The sequence below is a fragment of the Protopterus annectens genome, chromosome 6.part1 (assembly GCF_019279795.1).
Source record: "Protopterus annectens isolate FY-2018-M chromosome 6.part1, PAN1.0, whole genome shotgun sequence".
NCBI lineage: Eukaryota > Metazoa > Chordata > Ceratodontiformes > Protopteridae > Protopterus > Protopterus annectens.
The window spans coordinates 548,331,584-548,355,198 of NC_056738.1; the positions used below are offsets into that span (position 1 = coordinate 548,331,584).

A 23,615-nucleotide genomic window follows, 5' to 3' on the forward strand; every position below is an offset into this window, starting at 1 on the left:
GGAATGGAAATGGGGAGGCATCACCATTTTCTAAAAACGTGTAAATCATGCAAACTTAAATAAATGGTGTCAGACACCATCCCACACACTGGCAACGTAGATAAACTCTCAGCTAAACATTAATCCCAATGTACTTTACTAGATTGCAAATTGGGTTACAAACTGTACCCAGGAAATTATAGTGGTCCAAAAGACATATCGCTAGTGTAGCAATTCAGAGTTCAGTCCTTGGGATGCCCCCTCTTTGGCACTTACTTCTCGGAAGTCAAAGCTACTGTAAAGGGTTCATGGCTGACCAAATTTGCAGATGACTTGGGTCAAAGCCATGGACAAACTAAACTCCAAGAAATATATAACAGTATTCTACAGCAAGAAGTCCCTTGCAACTATCATACTAATAGCATACACACTAGAAAAACTACCCAGTATTTAAGGACCTGTGAACCTATGTCGACAAACTGTCCTTCAATCACAATATATCTACTCTTGTAACTAAGTGCTTTCTGACTGCACAACCTGTTACTAAGGGAATGGCATCCAAGACAAAGGACATGATCATTCCACTGTAGTCTGCACTCATCATGCCAATCACAGAACATAATGCCCCCTTTGGTAAACATTTGACAACTCTAATGCCCATAAGGTTTTCTTACAAAGAAAATCAAGGGACAAATCATCAAAACTATGCAGACTGTCTCAAAGTATTGTCCATCTTGGTGTCATACCGGCTACTTAAAGGCCATATCTGCCTCTTGTACCAATTTGCCTCAACAGGCCCCATCTTGTCAGACCTACTGTACATTCACAAGCCTAATGGGGACAAACTGTCACTTGAGGTATCTAAATCTCTTTTGCAATATAAACAGAACATGTTGGAGTGATAAATACAGACTGCAGAGAATATCACATATTTGGAATTGTCCTTCTGTCCACATAAAGCAAAGTACTTCTCTTACAGTATTCAAACAATCTAGAAGAAGGAACTGTAAAATTCACCATTGGTTTAGTACCCTTGTCCCTCACAGACTGAGGCAACATCTGTATGTTCTGCTCGTCTTAGGGTTATTTGCACTTACGGGTTAAAACTTCATGGGATTGTATGGCTAGGCTTCTAAAGATCCTCAAAGATCAATAGCGTGAATCTATGAACATATGAAATAAGTTATGTTGTATCATTACATATCTGCAGTGATGGTCTTAACTGCAGCACCTTCAAACAGTGACATACAGGTCTTCCCACACAAAATAAACAAACATGCAGCACAGAGAAACACTGTAACACACAGTTCCCTTGTTGTGTAATCTAGTTCTAGAGGCACAGAATTCTTTGCCCCCACACACACAAAATATACCCCCTAAACACAGATCACCCATCAACTAACCACACAAAAATAGGTTTCTACTTACCATGGTAAGCAGCAATGGCAAAAGACATGCTAGAACAATTCCTTCAAATCGGATTCCCATCAAAGCCAACAGAGGCGTACCTGGCTGATCAAAACAATGCAATAAGTAGGACGACACTGAATACTTATTACCTACTGAGACAAAGTGGATAACAGTTGTGCAAAATAATACTAGTTGCTGCAAATCAAACATTTTAAGAAACTGAAAAATTAATCCACTCACCTCAGTATCAATGTACAGTAATAGAGCAAATTTAAATTCATGTCAGAACCAGCTTCCTATCAAAGTGACACTTCTGATAATACAACTACACTCGCTCTCTCCATAAATCACAAAATTCAGTCACAAAGACAAGGAAATGAAATAATTTTCTTTTTCATAAACAAAGTTAGCCATTCAAAATCAATCTGTATATAAAAGGCTGCAAATTGTGACCTTCACTAAAGGCCAATGGTGTTAGCATACTTTTTTTGTGAACTTCCTCTCTCTGACCGAAGAAACTTACTTAAATACTAGCATTTGTCCTTTAAATGTTTGATGAGTTTTATTTACACCACAGAAGTGTAGGAAACTGTTCTAAATGACAAGGAAAACACAGAAGCATAAAGGACAGCAAAACACATCTCCCAGAACCAGTTACTCCTGCTGAGACTGCATTTACCTCATGACATCAGCAACTGCAAGTGATACAGAGATGGAAGGCATACATAAAAACTGAATTTCTCATTGTTTGGAGTATATGGCAACAACATATAATAAAATGAAGGCTATGATTAACAGATTTGGACCAGGTCATTAATGCATACGTCAGAGCTGGCCCTGTTAAAGGGGCTGTTAGAAGCTACACAGACCCGACCTGAATATACTTAGTTGATAGACTAGGAGGACAGAACCTGACAAAAGAATATTTATCTAGATCCTGGAAAAGGAAATGAAGGAATGTGTTCCTTACTTGAAAAATAAGTTTGTGGAGTGTTCAGGATCCCATATCAAGATGTGTTGACTGAACAAGCACAGTTTTTATTCCTACAGTACAAAAGATCAGACACCCAATGTGGTCCATTTTGCATGTTTTTCCTTAAAAGAAAGAATCCTTTCAGCCTTCTGGACTCGGTGAAAATCTTTGTAGTTAATGGGACTCAATATGTCTGGGCAGATATTAATTACTCGCTTGAGACCAGGACAGACAAGGCAGCGTTCAGACAAGCAGTGCATCTCTGAAAAAAGAATAAATGGAAATACAATCTCCTCTATCCAGTTAGCTCAAAGGTGTGGCTACCTGGTGGCCCCATATGTTCGATTCTTCTGAAGAGTCTACAACTCTTCAGGACTCATCATCTAGGATCTGCTCCAACACCCACAATGCTGGAAAATTCTGATTAAAACAACTCCATAACTCCTGCCATAGCTAACAGAAGGCAGACTGACCCATACACCTTAATTAAAATAGACATGCTACAATGGTAAAAGGCAGTTTGGGCAATTAATTAAAAGATACCAGACTTCTGGTGAAGGCTCATAAGCCTAAACTTACATTTATAATATACCTATAAACTTATGGTATGTCCTTTTATCAACAGCTTAAGTGTAACACCACTCATTTTCTCCCATGCAGTTATTTTCAACTGTCGCTCAGACAAATTAGGCATAATCTCCCAAGTGCTCTATGTTTGTACGTGGATTTTAACTCTGAACTCACTCATGACTGAGAACTTTAGCTTGGGTCGGGAGGAATAGAGACAATGTCATGAATATTTCTGTTTCTTTTTATTTTATTTAGCAGGATGGTGGTCACTAAACCCATGGTTCTACATCTATTAAAGTTAATCTGAATACACGATGGTTGCTCTAGCCTTCTCCTTGGGATCCACTTGTACATTTTTTTTAAGAGTTTGCTCAACATTATAAAGGCAAACAGCAATTCTTTTACTATTCTAACATACGGCAATATGGCAGGTGTATAACTATTATTATGAAACTAGATGGGAGAATTACTCTTGCTCTTCGGGGATATGATTCTCTAGTGAAGCTACTTTTATAAGTTTCTTTAGGATAGGATTCTCTAATTGAGCTGCTTTCTTCTACGACTTTATATATTGCAAGAGACGAACCTAGATACAAAACAGCACCTCATATTTGAAGTCTGCAGAGAGAATGTTTTTATCTCATGTTACCCTTTAACAGGGACTGCCCATTAGTACAGATTTATTACTCTGCCCAATAGCCCAATATGATCAATCCGTTGGTAGGTTTATGATTAGAGAAGGTTTCAAAACAATAATGGGAATGATCAATATCAATTTCCATATGAAAACGAGTCATTATGTACCAATCTTTCATATACATTTGGTACATTCTCTAAAATGGATTCGATTTTTTTATTAGTAAAGAAAACATGTTTACTTGACTATAAAGTTTGACTATGGCACAATACAATTGTTTGGCCATATACAACTATTCTTTGACTGTTTAGTGGATAATCAAAGGTCACCCACATGCAGGGACTCCAGTATCTTCAATCCAACTTGGCCACATACAGGGAATATGCATCAGGACAAAAAAACACTAAAGTACAGTTTTGTACCTACCATAAATGTAGATGTCCGATAGGCATGCATCTGCAGTCCTTACAAATGGGTTGTCCTGTCGTCAGGCAGCCCTTCGGTCGGCCGGATTCCAAAGTCTGGGTCTGGCCTCGGCTGGTGTCGCACTTCACCCGACGTCATAGCTGCAGTTCTTCGGGTATAAAGGCATCAGCCGACGCCATTTTCCTCAGTGTTTCTTGCCCCAGATGCCAGGAGCCCTCTAGGAAGGCTAAATTTGGATAAATGCAAATGGTTCCAAATAGTAGAGAGCAAACAAAAAATAAGCATGTATGTACATATATACAAACAAATACACCATAATAGATTCCCAGCTAGCTACAAGATGGGCAAATACCTAGGAGTACCACAGAGGGAAGGAGGAAATCCTGACTGCAGATGCATGCCTATCGGACATCTACATTTATGGTAGGTACAAAACTGTACTATGTCCTTCAAGGATGCATCTGCAGTCCTTACAAATGGGTAGAATACCATAGCCAAACTGGGGGAGGAGGAGAAATAAGATTATGGTGTAGTTAAGATCCCTTGCAAAACAGCAGTGGCAAAACCTGCTCGGGATCTGGAGTATAAAGGTAAATTATAATGCTTGGCAAATGTATGCACGGAGCTCCAAGTAGCAGCCTCTAAAATGTCTTTGGTAGCCACCGTGAGAAAAGCTGTGGTAGTGGCTGTTGCCCTTGTAGAGTGAGGCCTGATGTTTTCTGGAGTTTTCTTCCCATGGTAGGAGTAACAAAATCTAATGCAATTTCCTATCCACTTAGAGATTGTCTGTTCTGAAATTGCTTTTCCTTCCATTCCTGTTGCATATGCTACCAGTGTCCAGGTAGTAGCGTAGTTGTCTATGTACATCCAAGGTATGCAACAGTCTTTCCCCCCTGTTCTGTGGGTTGGGGAAGAATGTAGGTAGATGAATAGCTTGATTTAAAGATACCCTGGAGACCACCTTTGGCATAAAAGTAGGATTTGTTCTCATGGACACTATCTTGATGGAAGATCAGGAAGGGCTGTACTGCCATTAATGCCTGTAGCTCAGATACCCTTCTTGCTGAAGTGATTGCAAGCAGGAAAGCAGTTTTCCATAAGTATTGTAAGTCTGCTGTTGCTGCTGGTTCGAAAGGAGGGAGGGTCAACTTTTCTAGCACAAAGTTCAAGTCCCACGCTGGCAATGGTGGCTTCCTAGGTGGTTTTACATTTTTAATTCCTCTTAGAAACTGCCTGAGCAGAGGATGCGAGAAGACTGGAGGATCCAAGTTGTATTCTGCTGAAATAGCTGATGCATGAATCTTAATGGAAGAATAGGACAGGCCGTTGTGGAAGAGCTCTGCCAAGTATTCCAGGATGTTGGCTATGTTTACCATTGACACATTTTCTCCCTTTGCAGTACTCCAAATGTGATATCTTTTCCATTTGCTGAATATTTTTTTCTTGTTGAGGGTCTGCGAGCCTCCAAGATAATGTCTTTAACCCTTTGGGATAAATTTGGGTTATTTGGTCTTATGCAATGTTCCAGGCAGTCAGCTGCAGTGTTTTCAGGTTTGGATGCAGGGTGTTGTAGTTGTTCTGTGTTAACAGTAAGGGAACTAGAGGTAGAGTCCATATTTGTTCCCAAGACATGCTCCTCAGTAATGGGTACCAATGTTGCCTTGGCCAGTCCGGAGCTATCAGGATGATCCTTGGACGGTCCTCTTTGATTTCAATAGCACCTTGTGCATCAAAGGAAGTGGTGGGAATGCATATGCTGTCAGGTTTTCCAATTGAAAGATAGGGAGTCCACTTTCCAAGCAAGTGGGTGGTGCGTCCTTGTGCAGAATTTCTTCAGTTGGTGATTGTGGGGATGCAAATAAGTCTATTTCTGGTAGTCGCCATTTTCTTGTAATGGTTTTGAAGATGTCCGGATGCAGCATCCATTCGTGGGCATCCGTGGTAGTTCTGCTTAGTATGTCTGCTAGAATGTTTTCTTTTCCTGGCACAAAATTGCTTGCAACTGAATGTTGAAGCTCAGGGCCACATTCCAGAGGTCCATTGCCATCCGGCATAGAGAATGTGTGCCTCCCTGTTTGTTGATGTACCACATAACTGTGGTGTTGTCTGTCCTTAACAGTTGACCTTGTCGAAGAAATGGTCTGAATGTCTGAATTGCCAGTTTTACTGCCAGCATTTCCTTTTGATTTATGTGTAGGTGCAGCTGGTCTTGAGCCCATAAGCCTTGTATGCACTTGTCCAGCATGCCCAACCGAGGTCTGAGGCGTTGTGATTGTCTGGCTTGGTTGGAGTGCTGTGGAAGGGCAGTCCTTTGTTTGATTGACAGGCCTGAGCCCACCACTGGAATTCTTGTTTCAGGCATGGGATTATTGGAATTTGGGTTTCTAGGCTGTGCTTGTGCTGAGACCATAAATTCCTTAGGTACCACTTTCTCATATGCAGTCTGGCATGTGGAACCAATATTATGCAGGATGCCATGAAGCCCAAGGCTTGCAGGACTTTTCTTGCTGTTAGCTGGTTCTGCTTTGTTAATGCCAAGAAGTAGAGAGGCAGTTGCTCCTCTTTTCTACTGTTAGGAATGCCATTTGTTTTGATGTGTCCAGCTCTGCACCCAAAAGGTTATCCTTTGGGATGGTATCAGCCTTGACTTTTTATATAGACTGTGTATCCCAGGGCTTGCAGTAGATAAAATGACCCTTTTCAAGTCTTCTGTTAGCTTGTTTTTGTTGTCCGCTTGTAACAGGCAGTCGCCCAGGTAAGGGTAGATTTGGATTCCTGAAGCCTGCAATGAGCAATTACTGATGCCAGGCATTTCGTGAACACTCTGGGCAGTAGATAAGCCAAAGGGCAGTGCTGAGAATTGATAATGCTCTGATCCTGCAAGGAATCTGAGGTATCTTCTGCCATTTGGTCGCATGGGACGTGCAGGTATGCCTCCTTGAGATGTAGGGTTACCAGCCAAGACTCCTTGCCCAACATGGGAAGAAGCTGCTGTAGGGTCAGCATTTTGAATTTTGGGACAATGAGGAATGTGTTTAAAGCGGACAGGTCGAGAATAGGTCTCCACTGGTTTTCTTTTCTTGGTACCAGGAAGAGCCTGGAGTAAAATCCCTGTCCTTGCTCCATAGATGGTACCTTTTCTACAGCTCTCATCCTTAGTAAGCGAGTTATTTGTTTTAGAGCTTCTGCCTTTTGATTTGGAGGTAGGTTTGGCATTCCTCTCTTCCTTGGTAGAGTATGGAAGTGAAACCTGTAACCTTGGTCTATTGTCTGCAAAATCCACTTGTCTCCTGTGATGTAATGCCAGTTTACTGAAAATAAGGCTAGCTTCCCGCCTAAGGGTGCTTCTAGTTGTTCCCTGGTAGGCGGTGCCAGAGCCAAGTCACTGTGATTGTCCTGTAGTGGTGGTGGCTGTATCTGTGGCTGTACCTCTGGTTGTTAGCCTGCCACTGACGCAGGCACCTCTGGATTGACCTCTGCCTCTTGAGCGCCTATTCCTGCCTCTCTGAGCTCTGGAGGTGTCTGGAAAGGACCAATTCTTGGAGGGCCAATTCCTGCTAAACCTTGGAGGTTGGACCTGTAAGAAATCTTTCACTGTCTGGACAGATTTTGCCTTCTCTTCCATCTTCTTCAGCACCTGTTGTGCAGGAGAGCCAAACAAATTGATCTTGTCCATGGGAGCATCTAGTAGCTTTGATTTGACATGGTCTGGTAAGGTCTGCTCTTTTAACCATGCTTGTCTTCTGATCACTGTGCCAGTCATGGCTGATCTAAAGGAAGCTTCCAGTGCATCATAGCCGCATTTTAAGGAATGATTACTGACCTGCTGAATGTTATGTACCATTTCCTGAATAGATTTTTTGTCTAATGGCTCATCCGAGGACAGTTTTTTAGTTAACTGGTCTAACATAAATTCTTGATACTGGATCATGTGGAATTGACAGTTCAAGGCCCTAGCTGAAAGTGTAGCAGAAGTGTAAACTTTTTTACCCCATCTCTCTAAGGACCTGGATTCCCTTTCAGAGGGGAGGGGGGTTTTGGCAGAGGTAGCTGCTACAGCCTTATGTCCCTGGGAGATAGTTTCGGGATCTGCAAAAGGAGCCTTATACAAATGATAATGTGTGTCCGGGACCCTGTAGTACCTATCGGGCTTAGCAGGGGCCGGAGGTAGTGAATCAGGAGCAGTACAAGCATCATTAAATGCATCATCCACAACAGAGAGAATTGGAGGGATGGCTAAAGGCCTATGCTGTGGTAAATGCAGAAAGGTTCTAAGCCTTTTTCTAGAGTCTGAAAAATCCTGGCCCTGCCACTGAAATTGTTCCCTCATAGCATGCAAGGTTTCCCCAAAGGAAAATTCCTCAGGCGGAGAGGCAGAAGGAATGGACTCTTCAGCATCAGAGTCTTCATAAGGGGAGAAAGGGCCCTCTGGAGGGTTTGAATTATCTGAATCAGAGGAGTCATCTGTAGAAACTGGCTCAGAAGGCTCTGCTCTAGGCCTCTTCTCTGGAGGTGGGTGAGAGGCCCTGTCTGGGTGAGGTTGGGATCCCCGGATCAAAGAAATGAGATCCTCTGCTAGACTAAGCATTTGTGAACTAGAGCTAGGCCTCTGAGAGGGGGTCTTAGCAGGCACAGATTTGGTAGATTTAGCTGCTTTAGCCCTGGCAAAGGCCTTAATCGACATGGTTGCAGGTGGCCTAGCAGCTCCACGTGCAGGGGTTGAAATATCCAAGGGTATAGTATCAGATAATTCCTGGGAACCTGCAAGAGCAGGTGGGATTTCAAGCCGATTCCACCAGGTTGGATGAGGCCTCGGTAGGAGGTAAGTTTTCGGCTGAAGGAAGAACCATGCTCGGTTTCAGCGAAACAGACACTCGCTGTTGGTTTAACCGCGGTTTCGCGAAACCGCAGACTGCGGGTGTCTGTCCTTTTCCTTGCGCTTTTAGATATTTGCGTGGTCGGAGGATCCGGCGGCATAATGTAAGCAAAATCTGAGCGAAAAACTCCTCAGCAAATTCGACGGTTAAAACACAGGCTAGACAAGCTGCTACGTGGTCTGGGCCTAAACAAGGTAAGCAGTAAGAGTGGAAATCTTTATGAGATATTTGGTTCCCACACGTTAAACAGTTATTCACTCTTTCTGACATCGGCTGAGGCAAGAAAGAGTTAGCTTTTAGAAGTCTTGGTAGTAGTATTGTAGTAGTAATCTCTGGTTCTGACCGACCGGCACTTGAACAGCTTCTGCTTCGCCATGCAAGAAAGACTGGGGAAAATGGCGATGCCGAAGAACTGCAGCTATGACGTCGGGTGAAGTGCGACACCAGCCGAGGCCAGACCCAGACTTTGGAATCCGGCCGACCGAACGGCTGCCTGACGACAGGACAACCCATTTGTAAGGACTGCAGATGCATCCTTGAAGGACATCACTGGATTGTCAAGAGTCCAAGCATTTACAAAGGGAGACCATTTTGAAATGTACTGAAAGCTTAACTAGGTTTATTGCAAAGGATCTGTATTTGAAAAAATAAAGACTTGCTTTCAGATTGGAATGGGCCAAGTGGACTTCAAATTCTCCTTTTTCAACAGTGGGATGAAGGTCATTTTACAACCTATACAGTCTCTCCTTAGACAGCTTGTTGTTGCGTCTTTCGGCTTTTCCCTGTTAGGGGTCGCCACAGCGAAACTCCGGTCCGATAATGATTGGCAGTAGATTTTTATATGCAGAGTTGCCGGCCATGACGCACAACCTTCAACGAAGTTACGCCCATTCATGCATGTCTCCACATAGAAGACGCTCTAGCTGAGAACCGAACAGGACATCTTACTGTGAGGCGACAACACTCCCGCAGCACCACCACCGCAGTCTCTCTCCTTAGACAGCTACCAAGCTTAAATAGCTTCAGAGACGTCTCCTTGAGGAACAAGGGCATTATTTAACAGATCATAAGGAGGAAATTATTACGTTAATGACAGACTAAACACATATGATTAACTGGTTACTGGAATTTAAAGCAAACTGTTCTACAGTGGAACTAAAAATATTTTATAACTCCCCCAAGCAGCCTGAAATTATTGGTAGTACAGCTTCAAACAGATCATTTAAAGGATGATCCATAAAGTTAAGAAATCATTTGTGTTAAGGACATTTCTAATCCTTCGGAAATATTGGGTGCCTTTGCCCAGTATTTTGCTCATCTTCATAGAGACGAATCTTACACTTTTAGACAAGCTGGGCTGGTTCCTGGGTGCAAGCCCCTTACCTTCTCGAGCAAGAGATTACCAAGTTCTACTGGCGGTTGCAATCTTCCAGGAAAAGGTCAGACAAGCCCTTAAAAAGTTGCCTTACAGAAGGTCTCCAGGCTTCTATGGACTCCCTGCAGAAATACTGAAGGGGAAAATTATTTTCAATCCCTTTGCAACCTGCTAATTCTGTATACTTACAAGGTACTCCAGGTATCAATTTCACTCATTCAGAAACCAAACACCCTCTACAATTGTTTTCCTACAAACCAAGTTCAGTTTTAATCCACAAGTTCTTTATGTTCATTTTTGTTTCTTCAGTAGCCAAAAGCTTACCTTCCTTGATAAATTTTGAACAGATTTCTATTTCTGTTCAGACATTTGATAATTTAACAAAAACCTTAACAATTTAAGATTCTGCCAAGCAGAAAAAACATCTTCTGATGCCACTTTTGATAGGATCACTTGCAACGTTCTACTCGTTTTGTTGCAGCATATAGTTTTCCTGATATTTTTGTACAGTCACTACAGAGGATTGTACATTGGCTCTTAGGCTCAGATTAAAATAGGAGTTTGTTCTTTTTTTGAACTGTCAGAGTACAAGGTCAGGATGCCCATTATCACTGGCTTCTTTCTGCTTTAAATTTGGAGCTACTAGCAATTAAAATTAGTCTGAAATTAAGGGGCACTTGATGGCATGTCCAACACACAAGCTATTATACACAGATGACCTATTATACTTGAAATCCAGAAGCTCATTGGCCAAAAATTAAGTTACTGTAAAGCTTGGAGATTTTTCGGATAAAATATCAATGTACAGAAAATTAAAGTTATGTACTCAATATAAATATGCATCTGTGTTGTCCATTTTCATTCTTCCTCAAAGTATGGGTTACAGATCCGACACAGCTGCATTCCACAGACTTACGGAACCAACTCTCAAGCTTCTCCCTCTACCTAAAATGCTCTAGTTGCCCACAATACCTCAGATCAAGTTTGCTTCTTAGAATATAAAAAGGAAGATAGTAGAGTAACAGAACTAGGTCAAACCTGAACAACAGGTTCCAGAAGTCCATCAGGTCACTCCAAAAGATTACAGGAAAAGGGACGGAGGAAGGGAAGTTGCGAAAGATTGAAAATGGACAACACAGATACACAGTTATGGCGAGTACATAAATTTAATATCTCATGTTGCTCTTTTCATTCTTCCTCAGCATACGGGATAGAGTCCCCAACCACGTGAATCTTGGGTAGCCTTCATTGAAGGACATTCTGGAGAACCACTGGACCAAAAGCAGATCTGCTTCTAGAAATTATGCCTAATTTGTAATGAGTAATAAAGGCATGTGCATTAGACCAAGTGGCTGCTGTACAAACATCATCAATAGAAGTTCTAGAACAGAAGGCAGACGAGGTGGCCATGGAGCTAGTTGAATGAGCTTTAGGTGGTTTTGTTGGGGACAGACCTTGTTAGAAATGTACAAAGGAAATGCAATTGGTTATCCATTTAACCAAGGTAACTTTAGAAATTGGAGATCACAGGCTGCTTAGTGAAACTGGTCCATTTTTCTGAAATATCTTGTCCCGCAGAACTAGAAATGTGGTTGTCTATGTACATCTAACAGATGTAGCATGTATTCACTCTTATTCAAAAATTTGGGAAGAAGACTGGTAAATGAATAGTTTTGATTTATGTTTGATTCAGTGGTTACTTTTAGTAAGATGGAAGGATTTGTTTGTAAAGTTACTATCTTTGTGAAAAACAATGTAAGGGGATTTGGATGAGAGAGCCTGGTATGTGAAAATTCTTTTTTTTTTGCAGAAGTAATAGCAACTAAAAAGTCTGTTTTTCAAAACCGAAATTTTAGATCAGTATTTGCTGAGGGTTGACTCAACAACCTTTTGAAGTACTACTGTTAAATGCCAAGGACTGGAGGCCTGAGTAAAAAGGTACCCTTTAGAAAAGCCTTGGACAACTTGAAAGCAGCCAAAAACAAAGCATTATCTCCAGAGTGAAAATTTGATATGGCTACCAACTGTACTTTGCTTGTGGAAAAACTAGCACCTTCCCTAAAAAGAGAAGTTAAAAACTCCTGTACTTAAATAGGGGCAGTAAAAGGATCATTGCCATTTTTCAGGGCCCAGATTGATAATCTTTTCATTTACTATTGTAAATCCTTAGTTGAATCTTTCTGGGATGACAAAAGTATGTGATGAACCAGGATGGAAAGTCTGGACTGTCTAGCTATTAATGGAACTAGAGAAACCATGCAATTTGTTTGAGGCCTGGGATATTGGGATGCTTCATCCCTGAGGGATGAGACAGAAGATCTGGAATGGGGTCCAGTATCCAAGGAGGATAAAGATGAGACCAAAGGAAGGAAAACCATACCTTGCAAGGCCAATGCAGAGCAATAAGGATAACAGCGCTCCTCAACAGACTAGCTTTCTGTAGGAATTTGGAAATCAGAAGAAATGGGGGATAAACATAATGGAGACTGGAGGGCCAATTTGGACTAGAGTATTTCTCGATGACTCCCCCTGAGGGAGGATCGGGGCAAAATACCTGCTGCACTTGTTGCTGAGGGTAGCTGCAAAGAGACTACAGCAAGGTTGGCTCCAATGACAGAAAATATCTTCCTCCATTAACTGATTGAGAGACCACTTGTGAGGCATCAAAATGGACCTGCTGAGTTTGTCTGCTAGTACGGTGGATTTCTCTGTATGCACTACCAATAGAAAGGGGTTGGAAGAGATCACCCTCTGCCACACACTCATAGCTTCTCAATGCAGAGGATAAGACTGGATTCTCCCTTGTTTGTTAATGTACTGGACTACAGACATGTTCGTCAGTTTGAACTGTAACAGTCTCTGGAGGGAGAGCATGTTGAAATGTCTGTAAGGCTAATAGGTCTTGCTCTTATCTCCAGGACACTGATGTGTGAACTAGTCTCTTGAGGGAACCACAAACCTTGGACTGTCCTTCCCAAGAAATGTCCCACCACCTCGGTTCAAAGGTGTCTGCGGTCACCATGGTCACTGGGGGAGAAAGAACAAAGAGGCAAGCTATGTAAATGTCGTCCAACTGAATCCACCAATGAAGATGGTTTCTTTACACCAGAGTAAGTTTGACTGGGAAGGACAGAGGATGTCGAAGAATAGACCACTTAACTAGATTCCATCAAAATGCATGCATATAGTAACATGTTAATGGAAGCAAGACTACTGTTATCACTGACATGCAATTGGTAACACCTGGGGGCTGTGGAGAGTCCAAAGGGCAGGGCTCTGAACTGACAGTGACTAGCTCCCAACCAAAAGCGCAGTTATCTTTGGAAGCATCTGTTTATTCTGATGTGATAGCATACATCTTGAAGATCAGCTGAGCACATCCAATCTTCCTTGCATAAAAAGTAGAATGGACTGAACAGCGATAATTCAGAACTTTGATTTCCTCACATACTGGTTTCATATTGCTTAGATCCAAAACTGGTCTTCAGTCCCTTGTCTTTTTTAGCACTAAAGGAACCTCAAGTTGGTTCTGAATACTCTTTGGTCTGGTGAAACCTCCTGGATAACTTGTCCTGCAGCTTCCAAATTTCTTGAGCTACAGCTTCTCTCTGACTGGGTGGGACATCAGGAAGCCTTCTTCTGGAAAAATGGAATGAAATAACCTCTGGATATTTTCAGCACCCATGAATCTTGTGTTATAGTAGTCCAGGTGTCTTGGAACAAAGACAAGCATCCCTCAACTGCCTCCAGAGGCAAGCAGTCCAGCAGCCCTTCAGGGGTGCTGAAAAGGTCCATCTAGAAAGGGATCTCTGGTTTTGCGGCCCTCCTACGACATGAGGATGGCATCTTCCATTTTAACTCCCCTGCTCTGCCTTGGATGGAGAAGTGCTCACGTGAATCCAGGAAAGAACCTTGGAATTTACAGAACCGCATTTTCTTGCCTCCTCCTTTATTCTGTAAAAATAATTGCCGAGGGGTAAAAAGTGAATCCCTAAGGCAGGCAGGGTCTTTCTCTTCCTATTCACTACTGGAAATTGTTTCTTTCACAGAAGGACCAAACTATGTTCCATCAAAAGGAGTATTGATGAAAGAGGATTTGAAAGGCTCCGCATAGTCGCATAACCACATCCAAGCACGTCTCCGTACGGCACTACCTGAACCATCCACCCCGTGAGGTACCCTCTGCAGCATGGGAAATAAAGGTCATGGGCACATTGGAAATAGATGAGAGTGGCCAGCTGCGAGGAAGATCTTTTACAGTCCTCCGCAGACATGGACTCACAGGGATTTGGAGAGCTCTTTGGTCAATTCCCTCTGCAGCCTTGTAAAGTGTGCCAAATTCAGGAACCTCAAAGGCAAAAGGTCACTGAAGCAAATACACACTTTCCAAATCCGTCCAATGCCCCAGACTCTTTTAGGGGGATGGACAGAGGAGCTCTGTTCTGCCAGCTCCTTTTTTAGTGGTTGCCACCACAACCATAGCATCAACATGTACTCCTTTGCTCCAATGTGGTGCATCTTTTGGAGGAGACAAAATCCTAGCTGGACAACATGGGACTGTATCAACAGAATACAGTTCATTTCACACCCAGCAACAGACTAGGTCAATGAGCTCATCATCTGTGGGAGTCACCAAAGATGCAGAATGGCCAGCACTAAAAGTTTCCAGAAATACTGACTCCTCTGAGGAAGGCCCGAACACCTTTCTGCTTAAGGATCTCCAAAATGTCACCGAATGAGACATCAGGTGGTGATCTGAAGGACCCTCCCCCAAGTCAGTATCTTCTGTGACAGATTCCATGGGGGAATCTATGTGCCTCCTTTTATATGTTCTTTCACAGGGAACCTCCTCAGTGGGATGGTCTGGGGAAGTGTCCGAAGAGAGGGGTAGTTCCTCTGACAAAACTGTCTGGACACTAGTTGGTACTAGGGCTGATGGGATCACAGCTTGGATCCCTTGGGGGAAAAGATGTAGTATCTGAAAATGTGAGAGACTCCAGGTCGCTTGGATGAGAGAACATTCTTTCCACTACACCAAAAGCAGATGGATCAAGAGAAACCATGGCCAGTCACACTGTAGCTGAAACATCAAAGGCAGACAAACAGTGACTGTGCCCTGATCTGTCTCGAGGAGAGAGACAGACTTGAGCTATTTTCAATGCCGATGTTTTGAGAGGCAAGAACGGCTCTGACAGCATAGAGCAGATCCCAGCCCCACGGATACGATGCCAATGCTTCGGCTCCGAGACTTATCCCACCCCAAGAGAATATGGGTAGAACTAGTCATTGAAATTGCTCGAGTTGAAGATGTAACCCTCTTCAGCTCCAACACAGGTTCTCTCAGAACAATTGGATCTGAGAGCTCAAAAATCAAAGGACAGATCTGAGGAAGAGATTTAACTATATGGGAAGTAGAATGGAGGCTCACAGATCTGATGGGGGACGGAGACAGTACAACACCAATCTGTATTTGAGCTCTGAGGAACTTCATCATTCTATCCATTTCAGCCTCAGAAAGACTCCTACAGGAACTGGCAGATGAGGTAAAGGACTAAACAGGGATGAAGTGAGTCCAGGAGAAAATGGGTCAATAAACTCAGGTGAACAAGCTCTAGGAGTCTTAGAAATGCCAGAAGTCAGATCCAAATGTTTTGGATCTGAAGACTGTGAAGCAGAATTACCTGAAATAATCATTAGATCCAAGTTATTGGGATCGGAAGCTTTTCTCTTCGGCTACAATAAAGTATGATCTGAGGATCCTTGAATTTTTTGATAAGGCTCTAAGGTAGACAGAGACTTCAGTTATTTAGAAGGAAACCTTTTCCTATGCTGCATAGGAGCCTTAGAATGTTTATAGGCTCATAGGTAGGTACCAGGCTATCGGCCCAAGGGCCTAAGTAAACCTAGCCAACAAGGTTCCCTGGCTTACGCCACCCAAGAAAGTTATTTTCCTATGCCCCTGTCAAGCAGATTCCCTCAAGCAGATAAGCGATTCCCTGAGTGCATTTCCAATTTCCCATCCACTCAAGATTTTTCTTGAAGAGTGCTAATGAGGAACTTTGCTTGACATACAGGAGTAGCTTGTTCCACAGTAATGGGAAGTCTCTGGGACAGGAATCTATCCCTCCAGCATGTTCTGTTTATTGTGGTGACAAGGTTTAGGTTCCTAGAGCGTGTAGCTCTGAGGGATTGGGATTTCTTTAGGTGTAGCATGTCCAACAGCTGTAGGTTTGATATAGCTTTATATGTTAGGCAGAAATCACCTCGGAGTAGGCGATATGCTACGGAGTAAAGCTGGAGGTTTTTGAGACTGTCAGTGAAGGGCATCTGTTTGAGGCCAGTAATCCTCTTTGTGAGTTACTTCTGTGGCCTTTCGAACTGCTGCAGATGTCTTGAGAGACACACTCCAAAAAGGGCATTGTACTCTATAATGGGTCTAATGAGTGTCGAGTAGAGGGGAACAGTGACCTCTTTTTTCCTGGATGAGAACCCTTTTGTGATGAGGTGTGCCACTTAGAAGGATTTCCTGACTACTGTGGTGATGTGATCAAAGAAGAGACTACTGTCCACCTGGGTCCCAAGATCTCTATCATACATTTGGCAATAAGTAAACTGCCGCCTATGTGGTAGCTCATTGGTAGAGAGTTTTTACCAAGGGGATGACTATGCACTTTTTGGCATTGAGCTTGAGGCCATGGATCTGACACCAGTCATATGTCTCAGTGAGGCTCTTCTATAGGATGTCCACATCATTTAGGGACACGACTATGGCTCCTAGTTTGCAGTCATCTGTGAACTTAGTTAGCCAAAGGCCTTCTGTGTTTGGTATCTACTTCTCTGAAGTACAGGCTAACAGGAGAGGTCACAGGACCGAACCCTGTGGTACTCCACTTGTCACTGGTTTGAAGTCAGATTTGGAGTCTGCAACTTTTATTGTGGGTTCTGTCAGTGAGCCAGTTGGCGACCCATCTTGGGACATAGGGATTTATACCTAGTTTAGTGAGTTTAACTATAATTCTAGAATGGGGGATGGTGTCAAAAGCCTTGGCGAGGTCAAGATGGGCTGTGTGAACCACCTTACCCTCATCTACAGCTTTGGTGACTGCCTCAAAGAAGTCAAACAGGTTCAGGAGGCATGATCTGCCTTTCACAAATCCGAACTGAGTGGGGTCCAGAGTTTGGAGGTTACCAATGTCTTTGTTTACGAGTTCCATGATGATACGTTCCATGGCCTTACAGACCAGGCTCGTCGGGCTAATAGGGAGATAGTTCCTGGGATCAGTGGTGGCTCCCCCTTTGTGGAGTGAGATAACTGTTGCTGTGCGCCATTCAGTGGGCACAAAGCCTGGCGGGTAAGGCTATGATTGAACTTGGTGCTTAGGTGGGGAGCCAGTTTGTTCTGAAGTTCGTGTAAAACTCAGCCTGGGATGTTGTCCGGTCCCATGGATGCTGTGTTTTTGGCTTTAGAGAGTGCAGCTTTTACCTGACTAGTTGTGATTACAGGAACTCGGCATTCTTCCTGTGTAGATATGGGCCCTTTAGGGGGTGAGAGGTGGGTAAAGTTAGCACTGAAACTATCTGCCAGGATGTTGGCAATATCAGTTAGTTCTGTAACTTTCATGCCGTTGTGCTGCAACTCAGAGCAGATCTGGGTGTTGTCATTGAGATTCTTGACATAGCTATAGAATGCTTTTGTTTGCTAGGGGTTTGACCCCAAGACGAGGCAGAAGGCAATAATTCTTTGAAAACTAACTTAGTCCCATTTGCAACAGCCCTCAAACTGAAAGCAGCACAAATAGTGCAGTTCGTATCAAGGAGTGCTGTCCCTAAAACAGTAAAACTCCATGTAGGCATCCGAACTTAGGATTTTGTGCCCACAGGAAGTGCATTTTATAAACTTTATTGGCATCTCAGCCACAGTTCTATGAGGAGAAAAGAGGAAAAAGATTTATTTTTAAGGGAAAGAAACTACCAACAATGGTAGTGGAAGATACCCTAACAATGGGGTAAGGAAGGGAAGCTAATAAAAAAAAAAAGTGCCAACAACGGCATGTAACACGTTTACCTAACAAAGATAAGAAGAACTGATGGTACAGACTCTGAGAAACTACAAGAATAAGAGAGAAAAGATTTATAAAGTTACATATAGAAGGATTCTTAAAGAAAACACAAATAACTCAAACAAGTTAATAAGTTGCACAGAAAGAGGATCCACTCCCGTGCGAGACTGCAACAAATGCGGAAGAGGAAGGAGCTTGACAGTTGGATCTAAGTCTGTGGAATGCAGCAGAGTAGGATCAGTGGTTGGATCCATAACCCATACATTGAAGAAGAATGAAAAGGACAATCAGATACAGAGGCTCTTAAAATTCATTATGCTCCATCGCCAAACCTTGTTCAGCAATACCTTTTTTGGGGAAAAATGCCTCCATACAGTACTTGGGACTCCTCTGTAAAAAAACACTCTCTCCAAATACATAAAGAAGTCATAAATTAAAAGTCTATTCCAGCAGTGGAAATTAATCAGCTTATATATTCCTCAGAGGTTTCAAGCCATTATCTGGTTTATACTCACTCTGATACTATGCCTGACCCACGATATTATGCACTCGGGAGAGGTTAGATTGTTAACACAATCAACAAGCCAAATCTTAAATTTTGTATGGGCTAGAGCTGGACACAATGATAACTGTTTCTTTCTGCTTCTCTGGGAGGACTTGGCTTCCTAGACCTTGATAATTATACAAATGGAAGTTCAATATAAATACTTTCTTATGATGAGCACAGAATCAAACTATTCCACCTTAAAATGGTTAATTCTTGTTTTACTGGGGGTATCTATGGACTGTATGATTTTGTGGTGTGAAACTGGACTGGGCAGTCATTCAAAAGTGCATGCACTGTGGTTGAGGTAAAAATCCACTTTACAAACATTAGAAAACAATATTTAAGGGATTGAGAGAGAGAGGGTGCATGTCAATCTGAGATTCTCAATTTCTTTCCTCCCTTAAATGATAAACACTCACCGAGGGAATGTCAGGATTTAAGATATTGGAGGCATTTATTTGTAGAGGTAGCATTGTTTAAAATGAGCTGTTCCCTCAGTGACTTGGGCTGGGGACCCAAGCTGATGATCTCTAAAGATCCTTGATCTTGAGAAGCACAAAGGTTTTATATGTTCAAAGCCCTTTGATTTCTTAGTTTTTATTCAACAGAAATCAAGACATATTGCAAGGAAGGCAAATAAGTAATCCCCTTCATATTTTTATTCAAAGGAAAAAGATCAATAACAGGTACAGAATAATATGGGGGAAAATGACCTGCTATCTTATGGAGTCCTGTTTAAAGTGGTTTATGCTTCCTAGGTATACAACAAAATAAAAAGGTTTTTCAGTTGGCAATATTAATTCATGCTTTTTATACTCCTGCAAGAACTTCCCAGATTAATATCCCAATAGTTATTTTTTTTTTTTTTTTTTTCTTTTGCTGGAAATGTGGGAACCAAGATCTAGCTGACTGGATGCACATTTACTGGAACTGCCCTAAATTATCAAATTTTTAATGCATTTTCAAGCTAACCTACAAGCTATGTGAAGTGGGATGACAACCCTTATACCCAAAGTATTCTTTTGGGGTATAACCAAACCTACAAAGCTTTCTAAAGTGGAAATAACTGCTTTTAATTTTTTTTCACTGTTAAAAAAACATATTACTAAAAAACGGAAGCAACCACATTCTTTTACATCAATGAATTTGATAACACTGCTGAAAGAAATTAAATGTCTTGAACTTCCAAAAACTGTTCTTTTTCATGATGCTAGGCTGAACGTTAAATAGCAAGTTTTGTTGAACTGACGTATTTGAAATGTTCCAGACTATTAGTAGTTCTTTGCATTTAATATTAGTTGACAGGTTAAATGATTTTTCATTCTTGAAAATGTACCCATTCATAAAGTTTATCAACTGGGTTGAGATGCTGTTAGATTTTATCTTTTTGATTCAGAATGTTTGCTGTGCTTACATAATAGCAGTTAATAAAGTGGTATACATGAAAAATGCCATACAGCATCCCCTGAAACATTGCCTTTCCAAAATGAAATTTCTTTGCATATTCAGTGCTTTGTTTAACTTTTACTGGCAAACAGTCCCTTCCCTTAATGCGTTTGTGCAATCATACAAATCTTTTAACAAAACATTTTATACACAGTTCCAAAGATAGAATCACATTTAATGGGTAGACCACAGTAACATTAAGTTTTCTAGTTCATAACCTCAGTCAAGTAACAAGTAGGTAATTTAAGCAGCATTTCACTTAATGAATCCTGTTTCTCAGTCACAGTTATGGATGTGGTCTTCAGAAAGATCCCCCATTCTCTCATTAAAGAAAAATTTAATCTCCATTGCATAAAGTGTCAAAAAAAGTGAGCTACAAAACAAATTCATCAATCTAGTATCTAGAAATAAATACGGAAAATGCACAGGGGACAAGCTATAACTGCTTGTACAACTGAGAAAAAAAAAGCCTCACCTGAACCAGCTAACACTGGGGCCCAGACATCATCAATATAGGGGGTACCATCTGGCTTCAGGAACTTTTTAGCTACATGATACATACAGATAGATACAGCAATTAATAATGTCACCATTGTTAGAGCTCTGCAAGAAATGCAAGGTACTAGACAACTTCCTCTGGGTGAGGGTATGCCACAAAGACAGAAAAATTTCTGCAGTAGTATAACAAAATGGCTTTTTTTCTTTTTTAATTGTCTTTACAAATTGAGTCATGCACACTGGCACCCCTTCTTCACCCAATCAGCATGTCTTTCCTCTCTGACAGATAACAGAAAGGCACTTTCCAGCTCAGGCACAAGCCCTCTGTCCTAGTTGTTCCTTAGCTAGAGAAAATAGTTAGCTTATTCATTCCTGAGGAGAGACAGGGGCCAGAACAGTAGGCAGCAAGCCAGACTATCAGACCCAGTGAACTCCTCTCCCTCCCCCTGCATCTGAGTTCCTAAGCACCACAGTGGCTCTCTACAGCTCTGTTAGTGCTGAAGACCACAGGGAAGATGAATGCCACCATCCATATGCTAATCCTCACCCCTATATAGCCTGTGCTCCTGCAGGAGGTATGCCCAGTGTTCCAGGGTACATGTCCACAAAATAGTGAGCCAAAAATCACACCCCCCACCAAGAAGAGGAGCTGACAACACCTGCTCACTCAGGTTCATAGGTTTATACTGGGCTAACAAACTTCATTAACACTCATCACAACCCCGCACTCTCCAGTGCATATGACCTAATCAACAAAAGGATGACTACATCACAGGTAGGACTTCATCCTTCTGTGCCACAGGAGCAAAGGAAACAGGTTACCATCTTAACTTCATCCATAATCACTATATTTTCTTCCATCCCAAGAATGACATCAAACCTCAACTGGTACACATTGCAGTAGCAGCATATGCCAACCTGAATAAATGCAAACATGTCATACTTCATTTTAACAGTATCACAACTGCAAAAATGATTAAAATGTTTGTGCGATTCTACTAGTGTTCAGAACATTAGTGCATCTACAAAAAAAACAAGGGGTTCTGGTATACAAAACAGTATTAAGATCAGCTGTAGTTTTTGCATAAACGTAAATTTGCCAAAGTCACAAGTGATGACTCAATAAATCTGTTTAAAAAAATTCAGCTGTAGTTGTGAAATCACATTTGCAAAATGTTATAATCTTACCATACATTAGTCAGCGTGATTCAATACAAACCCCAGCACATACAAGCCAGAACAATAAGCCCTATCCACTCAGAAACAAGTCACCCTGCAAAGCCCTAAAAAGCATGATCAAAGGTCACTGCAATGATACACAAGTAAAAATTGCATATGTTGCTACTCAGGTGGCTGAAAATGAACAGAATCCAGTATTCTAGGAAGGAGATTCTGGACAAACTGGTAGACTGAGGTGCAAAACCTCTTTAAGAAAACATCTTACAATTGTTCTAAAATACAGGAGGGTTTAAGCAAGCTGTGGCTGATCTATATGAACATAAAAGAAGAAAAGAAAGATCTTAATCACACAAAATATCTGCAGGCACTCCAAATGTAAGCAGGGAAAGGGAAAAGGCCAATCAAACTTCCTTGGGCTCATAAGGCAAATCTGTTCTATTTAGACAGGATTTTCTGGTAGAAATTTCTTCAGCTTTAGTAAATACAGAAATAGCTTCTGAAGATAAGGAGTTTCTGTTAGGAATCAGGAGAAAATCCCTTAAATGCAGAGGATGAGACTTGCTGAACGACAAACCTGTTGTTCAAGAGTATGACAAATCCCTAGGTGCAGTTTGTCTACCACTACACTTATGATCAGACAGCTGTGAGGTAGTCATTCTGCAAAAATACTGCAGTGAGAATTTTACTCTAAACACTGAATACTGCTATCAGATAAATACAACAAAAGAATCAACTTAATGATGAATAAAGGTAAGATCTCGTCTGTGTCCCTACTAGACAGAGGCACAGTAAACTAACCTCAAAAGGGCTATCTTCTGTGACCTACTATACAGAAGCACAGTCAACTAATCTAAAAGGGTGGCGAAAGCCAAACACACTCTGGCTAGGCTTATAAATGCCTTAGGGCAGATAGCCTAGTATCAACCTATGAACCTATAAGGTTTTTGGCTTTCAGAAGCTATCACTTTAACCATAACAATTTGTGACCAGTTTGCGGGATCATGCCAGTCCTGTTAATACAGAAGGCTGATCTGCTACATTCTAGCCAAAAGGACAGCACTGATTCACACAGATAATACCCTGCTACTGAAAGAGCCAGAGTTCAATGCTTCCTATGGTTAAAACGCTCACTTGTTTGGATTCACCTGCACAAATAAACTCAATTTTTTTAAACTTTACACCTACACTTTTGTTTTTATATCAAGTCATTTTTCTTGAAAAAGAACATGAAGGCAAAGTGTCAAGTTGCAAGAAGTGAAATGGTCATTCAAATGCTTAGATGTTTGTGTTAAGACACTCATCAGGAGAGATTTGCTCCTTGGCCATGACCTGTGTTCTTGTGTTACCATCAGGTATACAAACAAGTAGGTGTGTAAAATAAAAAAATCTGCATGATTTTCCAACCCCACTATGTATACAAATACAATGACTTACCTAGTTAGCAATAAGGACACACTGTACAGCCATAGGCTGGTTTACTATATTAAGCCCAAGGCACTGCTAAGATATATGAACAGTAAACATGTACTGCTACAGCACGAGCAACCATAATGCATACTGTAACCAATACTAACTCACTGTGGTTAGAAAACCAGACAAAGGTTATACTCGGACATAAAATAAGAACAGTGGAAGTCC

At 41.7% G+C, this 23,615-nt stretch overlaps 1 protein-coding gene across 1 annotated transcript in view; it reads right to left on the reverse strand.

Annotated features, from left to right (window-relative positions):
- The window catches only part of RCE1 (Ras converting CAAX endopeptidase 1), a 976,724-nt gene that overhangs the window by 825,535 nt on the left and 127,574 nt on the right, over positions 1-23,615 (reverse strand). Inside the window, exon 3 of the mRNA XM_044075996.1 lies at positions 1,408-1,491. Within this exon, the coding sequence (XP_043931931.1) occupies positions 1,408-1,491 (84 nt within the window). The remainder of the gene's footprint in view (positions 1-1,407; positions 1,492-23,615) is intronic.